This window comes from Orycteropus afer, unplaced genomic scaffold (genome assembly GCF_000298275.1).
Source record: "Orycteropus afer afer isolate SDZICR_OR568_19922 unplaced genomic scaffold, OryAfe1.0 scaffold00006, whole genome shotgun sequence".
Classification (NCBI taxonomy): domain Eukaryota; kingdom Metazoa; phylum Chordata; class Mammalia; order Tubulidentata; family Orycteropodidae; genus Orycteropus; species Orycteropus afer.
The window spans coordinates 3954838-3970601 of NW_006921593.1; the positions used below are offsets into that span (position 1 = coordinate 3954838).

General features: G+C 39.8%; 1 protein-coding gene across 1 annotated transcript in view; it reads left to right on the forward strand.

The window, feature by feature from the left end:
• The window catches only part of GTF2I (general transcription factor IIi), a 108454-nt gene that overhangs the window by 29942 nt on the left and 62748 nt on the right, over positions 1-15764 (forward strand). The window contains exons 8-10 of the mRNA XM_042780966.1: positions 3579-3656; positions 12279-12335; positions 14281-14337. Coding sequence (XP_042636900.1) covers positions 3579-3656; positions 12279-12335; positions 14281-14337 — 192 coding nt within the window. The remainder of the gene's footprint in view (positions 1-3578; positions 3657-12278; positions 12336-14280; positions 14338-15764) is intronic.

Consider the following 15764-nt stretch of genomic DNA (forward strand, 5'->3'; position numbering starts at 1 on the left):
TGGGTTTTTTTGGTTATGTAAGCCATCATGCCACCACCCCTCCTGCAGCCTCGATGTCCTGCTTCGCCTGGTCACGCTCTGGACTGCTTGTGAGGCTGCTGCCACACTCTCCCAACACCCACCCCTCGCAGAACTGCCCATGCCCCCTCACATAAGCACCCTCCTCCCCCTGATACCTTGCTCCGGGCCACTGTACCTTCCCAGTGCAGCAGCCCACCTTGCTCGGCCCTACCTGATGGCATTTACAGCGAATTGTTGAGGAAGGGAGAAAGAACTGTGTTAACTTAGGATGTTCAATTGTCTTCACCCTTTAGGGCAGGAGATTGAAATTTATTACATTATGTGGGGTTTTTTTTTAATTGTGATTTGGGTGATGCAGTGTGTATTTTACAAAGTAGGTTTTTCGTTTTCCTATTTCATGCTACAGGAAACCTGTTTTCTGTTGAGCTTTTCCATTGATTGTGACAAAACCATCATTTTGCAAATTGTTTTTCCCCTTTATTCATCAATCGAGCTCCTGAATGCTTGATTTATGTTTGCAAATGAATATGTGAGATGCCAGTGTGAGAAACATCATATATGCATCACCATCATGTTACCTGCTTTTTCCTGCTTTACACTTTACATCTTTATGTTCTTCATGTACTTTGCAAAGTTTTTTATTATGGTAAATACATATGTGACAGATCGTTGACCAATCCTGCAGAATTTGTAAAGATACCTCTACATTTCCTGGGCATAATCCTCAGGCTTCAGTCAGGAGTTACTTAGATGGAGAGATGTGCATGTGAAGATTGTTAACCAGTGCAGAGTTATTAGAGAGAATAGTAACGTGGTTTCATGTATAACAGCTCTAGGGGCGGGGTATTTAAATTGGTTTATTCAGTAGAAGAACTTTCTATCTTTTCATTTCCTTTTTGATGGAAACATGCACAGCAGCACCTACTGCTCCTTCAGCAGTTTCTGCCGGTACCTTTCCTTGGCATTGGTTCCATTCTTTACACGGTGGCCCCATTCTCATGGCCTCTACTCACCTTGTTGCATCAGCCCTGAGCCCTGAAGCTTCCATTCTGACTTCTAACTTGGGGTGCTGTTAGTCTGAATGGGCGCTTTGAGACTGGTTCTGGGGGCTGCGAAAGTTGCGGTTTAGTTGCAGCTCTTGTAATGGAAGGGCCGGCTCTGTGCTGAAGGAGCCCATCTCGGAGTGATGCTCACGGGAGCGGGAGGTAGCCCGGAGCCCAGAGGGAGGTGCAGGGGCCTGCCTTTCTTCTCCAGCCTGTGGTCTCCCTGCAGTGGCACCTTGTGGCAGAGCCTGACAGCGAAATGCTTGCAGAGCCCTGGCTTAAGGATCCAAGCGAAGGCTGGGAGGGTGGGTTTGGCCCTGAGAGAAGACAGCTGAGTGACCAGCACGGGCTGCCCCTTGGCCACTCGGCATTCACACACACCCTCGTGCATGTGTTTGAACTTCTGTGTTGCCGCAGCACAGCTCTCGCTATCCAGGAAGCTGCACCTTTCTCTCCTTCGTGCAGAGGAAGACTGTTTGCCCTCTTCCCAGCTGACCTCTTTCCCCGCTGGGAGACTTGAGTTCCTCGACAGCTGGGAGCTATGGTCACTGCTCCTCCAATTCAATTCCCAACCGAGTGGGAATCTTCTCGTATATAAACACTTCTGTAAAATAATACCCATAAAGAAAAGAAAAAATAATACATAATTTTCAACAGACACACACAGGAAAGCAAGGAAGAAGACATTTATAGCTGTAACAGCTTATAATTCTGTAACTTGGCACAGAGTTTTATTTCTTCTTTGGTTAGCTACTCATTGTATTGTACTTCCTTTGACCTGGTTGGAGTGATCTAAGGTTTCATTTCTGAAGGATGTGAATCCTCTGTGGTTCTGTCTTTTTTGTTTCCTATAGTTTGCCTCAGCAACCCAAGGAGGGGTCACTATGAGTCAGGTCTGACTTGGCACATAACAACAACAACAACAACATCAACATAGTTTGCCATTAGCTTTTCACTAAGGACGTGGTAGTAGTGAGAGGCAGCCCCAAGAACTGGGGGCTCCCTGCCACCATTGTGTAGCAGCAAACCAGTTCCCCTCTGGTAGTTACTACTGCAGCCGGTAGAGGAGGCCCCTTCTTTGCCTGTTGTTTAAGAGAAAAATAACCTTTGCACATCAAGCTAATTCTTTTCTGGGGGGTGTGGGGGGCAGGGTAAGCTCCTTCTCCCACTGAGAGTCGTCTCCACCCAGCTTCTGCAGGCACAGCACCGTGGTGTTCATGGATTGGCTGTGGTTGTGGTTGGATCTCTTCATCAGAAACGTGTGTACAAACCCAAGGAGGGGTCACTAGGAGTCGGATCCGACTTGATGGCGATGAGTTTGGTTTTGGTTTTGTATCCATCTGTTCATTTCTTAAGCTCATCTTAGTATCTGCTCCTGATGGAGAGGAGGGGAGAGACCAGGACCTGCAGTCTTCAGGTGTCATGAAATTAAGCATCTTTTTCCTGAATGCCCTTGCTGCCTAACCCTTTAGGCTGCCGTGGAGTGGTTACTTGTTTTCGATGGCTGAATGAATGGGTTTATTTTCTTGTCTAAAGCTTCATTAAAGTATTTTATATATATACTTTATATATATTATGTATAATATTATATTATATATATATATATATATATATATAATGAAAAGTATGCAAAGCATAAGTCTGTAGGTCAGCACACACCTCTGCAGCTCAACATCCAGATCCAGACCCAGTGTTAGCAGCACCTGCAGACAGCTACCTGGGGCTGCCCTCTCACCACCCTTCACCCAGAGGCAGCACCTGGATTGATTTTTAATAGCATAGTCTATTTTAACCTTCATATAAATGAAATTGTATAATAATTCCTTTTTTGTCTGCTTGCAAAGGTCCTCTTCAAATTGTCTCCCTGTCCTAGTTGTGGGCAAAGCTTTATGCAGAAAGGTGTGCCTGGTATCCTTCTTAATAAAGATATTTATTGGGAGGGAAAAAAATCAGTTATTATTGAAATGGTTAAAAATCATGCTATCTGTACTCTGGAATATCGACTCATTAAAGGTGCTTGTGTACAATTGATGTTTCAATGGCTGGTAAAAGTTTCTGTTTTTATTCTATTGCACTAAAATATATAAACAAAACATTTGTCATTTCTGCTGTATTTTTATGTGTACAATTTATATCATTAACTGCAGTCAGTGTTGTGCAGCCATCACTGCTTACCAGTTCCCAGGATTTTCCAAACCCTTAACATAATGTCAGTTTTAATATTAAGGAAAATAGTGTGGTTTCCCGTTCCAAAGGTAAGAACTTGTTAAGAGAAAAAAGAGCAGCAAATAATCCCAGAATATTCATACTAATTAAAACACTGATTTTGTGGGGTTCGTGAGTGGAACCTCTCCCCTCCCCCCAGGAAAATGCTAACCTAGCAGAGCTTTGTCCTTTTTAAGTCTCTATACTGTACACGCATCACTTTCGTTGTAGAGGGGCAGGAGAGGGTATCCCGCCGTCGTCCCAGTGCCCTGTCATGTAGTCACGTGATTTCATTTACTGCTCGTACAGGCATTTCCCTGGAAATGGCAGCTGTGACGGTAAAGGAGGAGTCGGAAGACCCTGATTACTATCAATATAACGTCCAAGGTAATGCTCCTTCACAGGTGTTCTCTTTGCAGAGTCATTTGTGGTTGAAATTAAAATTACTTACCAGATACCTGCATTTCTTAAATGTTGTTTTATTGATTGGTCCCTGATTGGCATATATACTTGTAATTCATTACTGGAGTAAAACACAATTCAAAATTGGGACATGCAGATCTCAAAAGCTCCAAGTTAATGCAGAAAAGGCAAATAGTCATTAATGGGCTTCCGAGCGTGAGCAAAAATTGTGACACGGAATTTGGTGCCAGTTTCTAGTGTTACTTGCAAGGTGTGAGGCCGTCTGACCCTTGAACAGCTCTGTTTGTGTGACAGAAAGAACTTTTCCCTCTGTATTTGCATTACCTTAAAAATCTATAAAAGGCAAAACCCTGATCGATTTTAGCTGTAATTTATCATTTTTTTCCCCATTATCTTTTTGCCTGTTGATTATGAGGGAATTGAAGGTTATAACTTCACAATGCAGTTTGCTTTTCATGCCCTGGTGGTTTCCAGATTAGAAGGATGCTTTCTGTATTTTATACAGTCAGATTAAGTTTTAATCAATGTGTAACTGAACTACATTAAACAAAGTGTAAAATACGATTCGCTTTGCCATGCGTGTATACCTGTGTATACCATTTGTGTGTATCTGCTGAACCGTCTTCACTGCAGCCGAGGAGATGAAGCACCTATCAACCCAAAAAGCTTCCTTAGAGGCAACCACTGGTTTGCTTTCTGTCATTGTAGATTAGTTTCCGTTTTCTAGAAATTCACATAAGTTGATTGATAAAGTATACCGTTCTTGGCAATGGGATCTGGCTGCTTTTATTCCAGATGATAGGTTTGAAATGTGTCTATGCTGTTACCTGTATTGGTAGTTAATTCTGTTTTATTGCTGAGTATTGTTCCACTGAGTGGCTCTGCTGCAACTTGTTTATTCCTCTCTACTGTGGGGCACTTGGGTAGTTCTCAGTTTTGGCTTATACCAAGTAAAGCTGCTGCAATATTTGTCGAGAAAACGTTGAGTGCACATTTGCCTTAATTTCTCTCGACTCAGTACCTAGAAATGGTACTGCTGGGACACATGGTAGGTATTATTTAAGTTTTTAAGAAACTCCAAGCTCTTTTCCAAGGTGGCTGCCCTGCTTTACAGTCCCAACAGTGTACAGTTTCCGTTGCTCCATACCCTCACCAACATTCTTAGGGTCAATCTTGTTAATTTCTCCATCTCATTCTCTTGACTTATGTTGGTTAATAGCTTTATCTCATTTAAAAAGATAAGCTTTAATAATTCTGGAGCATTATAAATGTATTATGAATAAATTTGCTGTGGTTTGTAATTAATATCTTTCTTTGTGTGTACGTGTGTGTATATGAAACCATGTTGGTCAATTTCAATAGCAGTTAGTTTTGAACAGTTTGCTTATGTCATCAGGAATTATGTTGCTAAAAGCTGTAATATTTTCAAGGAATTTTAATTCAAAAGTTACAGTGTTCAGAATCATTGCAATGTGATTGCAGTTGTTAGTACCTGCTACATGCACATCTATTTCATGAGGACTGTTTAATAAAAATTCTTTTTGTACAGAGTATGTTTAAATTGAAAGTAAAAATCCTGGCTTTGTCTTTGATATACTGTCTTTATTAGCAGTGCTGCTTTTATCAGCCATGATTGTAGATGCTTCTCCTGTTCCTCACATTGGGAGGGTGAATGATTGAAGACCAAGCCTGATTTAGGGAAAGTGTGGAAGTCAGCTGTCTGTGAAAGGGAAAGATGGCCTGAAATCCTGATCTCCTGACTCTGATTTTAGAAGCGGGGAGCAAGATAATTCGTTTTTGTGTAACTGTGGGTATTTTTCTTATAAGTGACTTGTATTTTTTTAATATATTTTTTCATGTGTTAGGTAGAAGCTGGCATATAGCAAATGAGGTTCCCACTAAACAGTTTTAATACCACTTGTTATAATTGAGTTTTGACAGTTTTTATGAGTAAATGTCTTTGTGGGTGTGTGGGGTGGTAGGTTTTCATATGTGATTTGTACATGATTTCTTCCAATTGGTGAATTGTAGTCTTACTCTCTTAAAACAGCCTCTTTCATTCAGCAGAACTTGTTAAATGTGATGAAGTGCAATTTAATAAGGTTTTTATTTTGGGGGGTGGGGCTTGGAATTATGCTTAAATGTCATATTGCTGAAATCCTTGTCTGTCTCAGGGTCACAAAGATACTTTCTTATAAAATTCTGTGGTTTTACAGTTTGACCTAATTTTTGAATAGCGTGCAGCATACTGACTGAAATTTTCTACTGGTGGCTGGCCTGCTTTTCCAGCACCATTTGTTGAAAATGCTGTTCTTTTGCTGCTCAGGTGCCTTGACATCTCTGTCAAAAATGCTTCTTGTATTTGCAGCATGTTTCCTTCCTTTCACCTATGAGTCTATCCTTTTGCCAGAACTACTGCATCCTGAATAATCTAGGTTTACCGTAAATTTTTTTTTTTTTCATAATTTTTATTGTAATTTGGGTGAAAGCTTACAGAGCAAATTCATTTTGCCATATGACAGTTCACATATACTTTTTATCTCATGACACTGACTGCAGTTTCCCACAATGCAGCAGCTCCCCTCTCACCTCCTCCCCCTAGTTACCTCTCCCCTGTGTCCTTCCCTCCCATGCACTCCTGCCCCCTGAGCTGTCTCCCTGTGCATACACAGCTCTTCTGTTCTCCCATGATTAATCTCTCCAAGGAGTGTATCTACCTAATGCAAATGTTCTTCACCTCATATGCCTGTCTTTTGTTTGGGTGTAGACCACAGGGGTGGCTTCAATTCCAGACCTGAAGGGCAGCTAGGGGCCATGGTCTCAGTGGTTCTATGAGACTCTATCAGACCAGCAAACCTGGTCCTTTTTTTTCTTTTCTTTTAATGATTTTGAGTTTTGTTGCACATTGTTGTCCCACTCTATCCAGGATCTCCTACAGAGATCCCCCTCCGAGTGGGTTTACCGTAAATCTTGACATCAGGTGGTGGGTGAGAGCCTTCAACTTTGTTGTTATTCACAGTTACTTTGCCTTTGCATATTAACTGTGGAGTGGGCTTGTTTACTTTTAATAAGCCTGTAGCACTTTAGACTAGCATTGCGCTGAGAACTGTGGATTGCTTTTGTTGGTCAAAATGGTTTTCTAAAATGTGTTTTCTAATGACTGTGATGTTATCGTGTGCTGATGAGTCAATTCTGACTCATAGTGACTCTTTTGGATACGGTGGGAGTGCACTATATGGTTTTCTAGGCTGTAGTCTTACAGGAGCAGATCACCACATTTTTTTCTCATAAGGAGCACTTGACGGGTTTGAACCACCAACCTTTTGATTAGTAGCCAAGTGTTTAACCATTGTGCCACCAGGATTCCTTTTATAGATGCTTTGCATTGTGTATCTTAACCATATTGAATCTTCCGGTTCATGAGCATGGTATTGATCGATTATTGAGCTGTTATTTAGCTCTTCCTTAATTTCTATCATCAGTGCCTTGAGTTTTGTGGTTTTCAAGTATTTAGTGCTTTTTGTTTTACTGTAAATGGTATTGTATTTTACATTTCAATTTCTAGTTTATTGCTAGTATATAGAAATGGAATTGGTTTTTGCATCCTGATTTTGTATCCAGTGACCTGGCTGAATTCACATACTTGTTCTTGTGATTTTTAAAACGTCTCTTTAGGGTTTTCTCTATGTATATTGTGTTCTCTGCAAATAGAGACAGTCTCATTACGTCCTTTCCAATCTCGGTGCTTTTTCTTTTACAGTGGGTAGACCTGTAGTATGACGTTGAGTAGGAGTGGTCTGAACAGGCGTCCTTACCTTGCTTGCAGTTTTAGATCAGCGTTCAGTGTGGCAGCTTCCTCACATGAGGGCTTTCCCTCCTGTCCACGGTTTGCTGAGAGTTTGGATGAGGACTGTAGGTTGAGTTATATGAAAGGCTTCTTCTGCATCTTACTAAGGTGATGATTATATGGCATTTCTTGTTTAGTCTGTTAAAATGGTGATTGACATTAATTTTAAAATGGTGAACCACCCTTGTATTCCTGAGATAAGCCCCAGTTGGTTATGCTGTATTATTCCTTTTATAATTACTGGGTTTGATTTGCTAGGACTTCAGATATATGTGTCTGTGTTCCTGTGAGGTGCTTCCAGGTAGTTTTTCTTTGTTGTTTTCATGTGTCTTTGGTTTTGGTAATGTTGGTCTTATTACAGTAAGTTGGGAAGTGATACTTGGAAGGTTTTTTGTTTTTCTTTTTCTTTTTTGGTACAATTGGTGTTATTATTTCTTTCTTGAATATTCGGTAAAATTTGCCAGTGACGCCACCTGGCCCTTTCAGTTTCTCTGGTGAACATAAGTTTGTTTTAGTAGGTATAGGACTACTGAGGGTCTGTGTCTCTTACTGATTGATGGTGGCAATTTGGATCTTTTAAGGATTTTGTCCATTTTGTCTTTACATTGTTGAGTTTTAGACCCTGGGCTGAATTGCTTTGTCATCTTTTATGCTTGTTGGGTGTGTGGTGATGTCTTCAAGTATTTAGTTTCCAGTTTTATGGTTTGTGTCTCATTTCCTCCTGGTGGTGTTAGCTCAAGATGGTGTCACTTTGGCACTGGTGACATTACTGTATAACTAGAGAGAATTCTCTGTATAATTTCAGTTATTTAAAATTTGTTCAGGTGTGTGTTGTGATCAGATCACTAATTGCAGTTTGTATCAGTCTCTGCTGGGCATGGTGGGATGTCAGTTGCCTCTGCCCTTTGCCCTGTTACTGCTGTTGGGTGCCGCCAGGTCGGCTCCAACACGCAGCAACGCTGTGCACAACAGAACGAAACACTGCCTTGTCCTGGGCCGTCGAGATGGAAGCCTGCGTCACTCATGGAGATGTGTTCTTTTCTTTCTTTTTTTCTTTAGTGTATTTTATTGAAGTATAATTTATGTACAGTGAAATACGCGAAACTAAAGTGACATGGGTCAGTGCTTTTTTTTTTTTTTTTGCAGTATTCCCATCCCCTGCCCTCCCCTCTCACCCCTCATCACCAACAAAGAACGTTCCCTTCCATATATAAACTTTTCTTTGACTTTTTACAATAACTGTATTTGTCCTCCTGTGATTGACTTATTTCACTTAGCCTGACGTCTGGAGATGTAGTCTTATATGACCGTTTTGTGCTGTAAATTTCCCTTTGAGCTCGCTTTAGCTGCTTTCCTTGTTCCCCAGAGTTTGATACGTAGTTTGTTTCATTCCATGAAAAATATTTTCTACTTTTTCTTCTAATCTCCTCTTTGTCCTGTGGGGTTTTTTTTTAATTTATTTTTTAAATGTATAGATAACTTTTCACACTCTTGGAGATTTTTCTGAAATCTTCCTGTTACTTATTTCTAGCTTATTTCCATTATAACTGGAGAGCATTCTCTGTATAATTTCAGTTATTTAAAATTTGTTAAGGTATGTTTTATGACTCAGAATATGATCTGACTTGGTGAATAGTCCACATACGTGTGAACACGTTTGCCTCCTGCTGTGGGAGTTAGGGAGAGGCTGTTCGAACATCAGTCAGCCAAGGTGCTGTTAGAGTGGTTCGGGCCGATTGTGTCCTGTTGGTCCTGTGACCTGTGGGGACACTTGAATCTCCTGCAGTCGCTGTGGCTGTGTCTGTCTGTCCTTTCATCTCCATCAGCTTTGCTTCATGCATTTTCAAACCATTGTTAGCGTCAGTATCCCCGAAGCACCTCCTTTTGGGCTCCTTCCCAGGTACCTTCCTCCCAGTGGTAACTCCTGTCCTGACTTGTAACAACCCAGATCAGTTGCACAGGTTTTTATATTTTATGTAAATGGAATCCTTCAGCTTGCCTAGACTTACTGAAGCGGAGTAATTTGGTTGTGTCCTTTCACACACACACACACACACACAGAGCCCACTGCCTCCGCCAAATAAAGGTTAAAGCCCCTCTGGTGCCCTTTCACATTCCCATTTTTCTCCCTGTTCCTTATCTTGAATTTCAGGTTTGTTCTTACTGATCATGATTTTATGCTTTTGCTACATAGATGTTTCCACAGACATGTCTCTGTATGTATATATTATGTATCTGTATGGTCTTGCCAAGACATTTTACATACAGGAGCTCTGGTGGCATCCTGGTTAAAGCATTAGGTTACTAACCACCACAGGAGAAAGATAAGGCCGATTGTTTCTATAAAGATTGACAGCCTTGGAGGCCCTGAGGCAGTTCTTCTCTGTCCTACAGGGTCGGTCAGAATCAACTCCATGGCGGTTGGTTTTTTCAGATGTGTCATACTATATATATTGCTGTATATAGTCAGACTTTCAATATAAACTTTCAGAATTTATCTGTTTTGCCACATGTAGATGTAATACCATCATTGTGGTAGTTAGCATGTGATTTCACCAGAGTTCATTTATCCGTCTGTCTGTATAAGGACATTTATCTCTTGCGGCAAAACCTTTACTACTCCAAAGGAGCTCTGGTAGCGTAGTACCTAAGGCGTTTGACTGCTAACCAGAAGGCTGGCGGTTCAAACCCACCAGCCACTCCTTGGAAGGAAGGTTGGACCATCTACTTCCGTAGTGATACCGCCTCGGAAACCCAGGGAGGGGTCGCTGTGAATCGGGGCTGACTCCTTGGCAGTGAGTTTGGTTTGGTTTTTGGTTTACTCCCCCAGAGTGGGCTTGTGAGCAGAATTGGTGGTCCTGTGGGATGGTACTGCCTCACGGGAGGGCAAGGCAGTTTGAGTTTCTCATTTTGTAGTCACCGCTAGCATTTAGAGGGTGTTGGTGAAGTTTACAGAATAAAATTCACGTATGTGTTGTTAAAAATGTGTGTCACTATAAATAAAGTAGGTAATTTGAAAGTTTCATGATGTATAAAGATATCAATACAAAACTGAAAGAAATCTGATTTAGGAATATAATTTGAAACCCCCTTAAAAACAGTAGGGATAAAGAGTAAGACTACATAATGTGGAAAGGAATTTGTCACTACGTTGATAGGAAGTCATTATTTTATATGTGGCTAACACTGTAGCCTCAAAACATGAGAAATTATTTGTTAAAATCAGGGCAAATTTATAAATCTGCAGTTGTGTGAGATTTTACAAATGACTAACAGTATCTTATACATCAAATTGATGAATTCTTACAAATGATAAATAGAATGTCTGAAATCTACAATTAACAAGTGCTTGAATAATTTCTCCTAGAAAGATCAGCTATAAGCTTAAGCTAATTGATGTGTATAGAGAACTCTGCATCCAAGAAATAAAAGGTAGTGTTAATGAACTCCCTGAACATAATGTAATCTGTTAAATTAGAAATCATTAATAAGATTATTTCAAAGAGGAAATCTGTACACTGAGAATTCTAAGAAACATACTTCATGGGACCTCATGAAAAGTTAAGAAATTTAGATGACAGCCCTAATGAGAAGGCCACATGCAGCCACACTCTTGTGAGAAGCTGCAAAATCAGTGCGTGGAGGACAGTGAGGAGGCTTAGCTGACGTTTCACGTTTTAATACCTAAAAGTACTGTTTGTTTGTAGACCAGTGTGTATTGCATCCAGGGGCACAGGAGTGGGAAGGGGACGTCTGCTTTGGCAGCCAGGTCTCTTCCTTCAGTTTTGCCCTTGGTTGAGATTCTAAGTGTAGTTCATGTCTTTTCCGTGCAATTGTTCCTTCTTTGATGTGCCCTTAGCTTGCATTGTGTAGTGTAGTGCCTTTCTGTGGTGTTTAAGAGTTAGAAAAACCTGTCCAACATCTTGAGAGAGTTTCCAAGTCATATTAATAGATAATTACAGTGAGCTGATTTGTTTTAGTATTAATATAAGAAGATGTTTTATGTCAAGAAGTGGCCATTGGAGATGCAATCTTTTGCTTTCTGTTTTAAATTTAATTAGTGATATGCTTGCTGATACCTGTAAATAGGATGTTAAAAGTTTCACAGCATTGTGTGAATTTAATTAATCCCAAATGCTTTATATGTTAATAATTGGAGAGAACTATGTTAACTTATGGAAAAGTGCTTCTAGTTCGGCAGGAAAGGGGAGTCTCAGTTAAAATCTGTTAGTTTGTCATCTTTCTGTTTCAGCTGAGATTTAAGTTTACTGATAGTTTAATTGCATACGTTTTGGGATTCTAAGGAAACAATGAGAATTTGATTCTGTGTATTTCTTCAGCATGACAATGACTGAGTATCAGTCAAGGAGGAAACAGATATGCCTGTCTGACGTGTGTAATCTGTGTGATACAAAAGTTACAGTTTGCTTTTATGCACCTTTTACTGTTTCAAAGAACACATATCCACCATTTTAGACACATCAAGCCCATTCAGTCCATGTGTCTAGTCATTGTCACGATGTCTTTTGACTGTCTCTGCATGAATTCATCTGAGTACTTCCTCCGTTCACTAACACCATAAATTGGCACTCATTTCCTCACACATTTTTTAATTTTGCCTTTTTTCTTTATGAAAAGGCTATTTATCCATATCTGTCACCCAGATGTGTCCACTAAAGTGACCCAAAATTCGTTTTTTGGGAATTACTTTTGAAGTATTATTTTTGTATCCAAAGCAGGCCCTTCTGAAACTGATGATGTTGATGAAAAACTCCCCCTTTCGAAGTCCTTGCAAGGTATAAGCTTTTCACTTCTGTTTTCCCACCTGCTGCTACTGTTTAATATTTCTTTATATTCGATAGACTGTTTTAATATTTGTATCTATTATTTTCTAAATGGAAAAGGAAAAAAATGTATTGGCCTTTTTTTTATTTTTTATTTTTTTTAACATTTAAATGAACTTCACAAGCAACAATTTTTCAAAACCAATTTTCCCTTTTGTGAATCTAGTAATGAATCTCGAAATGGGTACATGACACACTTTCCTATTTAAGGTAAAGTACACATTTATACCTTATATCAGCATAGTCAGAGCTAAGCTTATGATTGTATGGTTCAGGGTGTGAATATTGATAAGGTCATGTTGAGTCTTCATTTTTAGAAAAACTGTGAAATATCACTTGGAAACCCTTTATATAGTGTTCCCAGACTTGATAATCGGAGACTGTTAGTGGTAGCTTTTACCTCTGTCTGTTCTGAGTTGGAGCACAAAAGATTTACTTTCTTTAGGTTTACTTTATAACAGAAGTGTAATTGCTTATTTCAGATTTAAAAGAACATAAAGGATGCATTAAATCATTTTCCATGTGCTCTTGTCATATTGGTAACGGGGGGAATGACCACTTGACTGTTTGAATCTCTTCCCTGCGTTCATTTTTTATCCCCGGGCCTCTTCTTTGACTTGGCATGTCTGTTTTCTTTGACTGTGAATAACTTGATGCTCCATGAATCCAAACGTTAAAAGTTCTTTTTAAAAAGAAAGAAAGAAAGAAAAGAAGAGGTATGTAGAGAAAGCCTAAAAGCCACAATTTAAAAACTTAATTGAAGGTTCATTTATGACTGTAGATGTGCCGACAGTTTTGAGTGCTGGTGAGTTTTCATGATAAGAAATACTATAATCGTGGCTTGATGAAACTTTGACATTGAAACCAACATGATTTAACCTTAGTATAATGTTTTTAATTCAGGGACAACTCCAGACTGAATGATAACTTTTGAGCCTCTAATTTTTTAAAACTTACGTACGGGGCTTACATCTTTAGCACAACTTACGAACTTAGTTATCAGTAGAATAAAAAGTATTTTAGATTCTGCTGTCCCTTCCCCAAAGTGATTTCATCTCATTCACAGGCAGAACATTGATATTTAAGCGTGAAGGCAGTGTTTTTGAACCGTCTCCCTTTAAGGACAGAGAATGAATGTTCGGGCGCAGTTGGGGCTCTCAGTCTTTTTAAGTGGCTCTCTGTGGTCTGAGGGTTTTGCCTTTCCTATCTGGGAGTAAGACGTCTGCTCTGGTAGGATGAGCCTTTTTACCTGTGACTGCCTAACCTGATACATTGCTTTATGTTCCAGTTTTTAGAAGCAGGCAGATTATAGTACCTGAATTAAAATGCTTTTGAGACTAAAGGTAGTATCTTAATTTTAATTTATGAGTTTCCTTTCAATACAATTTTGATTAAAATATGGGGATTGCATTTCCATTATTTCCACCGTAGTAGATGTGGAAAGCACGTGACGGGATAGGAGACGTTGACCAGCAAACCCAAGCTTGTTTGTCTAGAGTTAAGTTCTTGAGCCAAGAAGACAGAATGTGCTCTGACTTGCCATGTTGTGTATGTGGGTCATTTACCAGATGAGCATGGCACTCTGAAGACATAATAGTGCTATTTCTCCAATTCAACCTAGATTGAGCATTCCATCGTGTAGTTACAATTAGTGATACTCAAGCCAAAGCTACTTAAGTTTTCTCTGTATATTTGCACTCTTACAGTAATGTCTTTAGCTTCCCTATAGAGAAGTGTTGCGTTTCTTTTCTGAATTAGAAAGGTGGCCTTGTTGGAATGAACCATGAAAGAGTCGTATCTGTGTATGGTCTGTGTCTGCGTTTTGTGCCCTAGCTTCTCTCTGCGTCTCGGGCGTCACTGTGACTGGTTCACTATATGCTGTTTACTTTCCTTCCAGGAAGCCATCACTCTGCAGAGGGCACTGAAGGAACAGAAATGGAAGTGCCAGCAGAAGGTTAGAAAACTGGGGGGTGATTTTGTGGTATTTGTTCCATTTTATACAGAATATTCTTCTTAAAACATGTGATTTTGGGAAATAAAAACATGATTGTTTGGGTGTGCCTTCTTAGCTAACAGGTTGGTTTTTCTTAATTCCTAAGCTCTCTTACCCGCCTCTTACTGTACTAGTTACTAACTGTCTACTTAAAGCATATAGGGATGGAAACAAAGTGGTAAGTAAAGCAAAGCCCTTCGTGATGCGGACTGCTGCCCCCCAATCTTGTGCCTTATTTAAAATGTTTGAAGAACAAATGACTTCAGTATTTTAAAATTAAAAGGATCACTAGATCTACATGTGTGTTTTAAAATGTAAAATTTAATGCTTTAATATTTTGTAGAAAAATGGGTAAATAAGAGATTTCCTCTTTTTAAGTATCCTCAAATAGAGAAATTAAACTACAGTAGTCTCCGCCTATCTGTAGGGCATATCCAAGACCCCCAGTGGATGCCTGCAAACATGGATAATAGCAAACCCTATACATACTGTGTTTTTTTCCTATACATACCTATGACAGGTATGCAGGGTGCCCTGGGTGGGCAGCGTTACCCATCAGACACTGGCAGGGCGCGGCACAGCCGCTCACCAACTGTGTTTTCCAGGCTCACACCCAGCGGAGGAGGAGGAAGCTGGCTCCAGTACAGGAGCGGGCGGGCTCGAGATTTCATCACGCTACTCAGAACGGCGTGCAGTTTAAATATTTCAGACCATGGTTAATCATGGCCAGTGGAAACCGTGGATGGGGTGGGGGGACCTCTGTACTTTGTAAATTTGCCAGCCATACTAGTTTGCTGTTAGGATTGAAGTCTTAACTGCGGTACAGCCTTTTAAATCAGTGGACTCTTGAATGAAACTGTTACGGTGGAGGATGCTTGTCTACTTAGAAGCAGTGTATATGGTTTTATGAGGAGTTCTGTAGATTTTCCCCGAGGAAAAAGACTGGTAAGGTAACTGAATCTTGTTTTTAGAATTACTTTTCTCTTATATATAAAAGTGTTTATGTTCTGCCTTATTTTTCCCGAATAAGAAGGGTCTTCACTCTGTAACTGTTTATAATTCTTATATTTGATTTTTTATTTTACTTTCCCTAATCTTTAATCTTGATCTTATCTCTTCTGTGAGTGAAGGTAGATCTTAAGGTCCCTGGAATGTAGGCTAATATTTCTGAATTCTGTTGTAAAGTTAGAGTTTACAACAGGAATACATTTCTCTTAAAAATATTTTGTTCATTTTTAACAGTGTTTCATGTTTCTCTCTGTGAGCTCTTTTCTAGAACATACAGTTGACTTTATGTGTTACTGTGTGGAGGAGGTAATTGGGTGTTTCGTCTGTTCATATCCCCTACTTGGTGTACATGATACTTAATTGACAAGAGTGAAAGACAT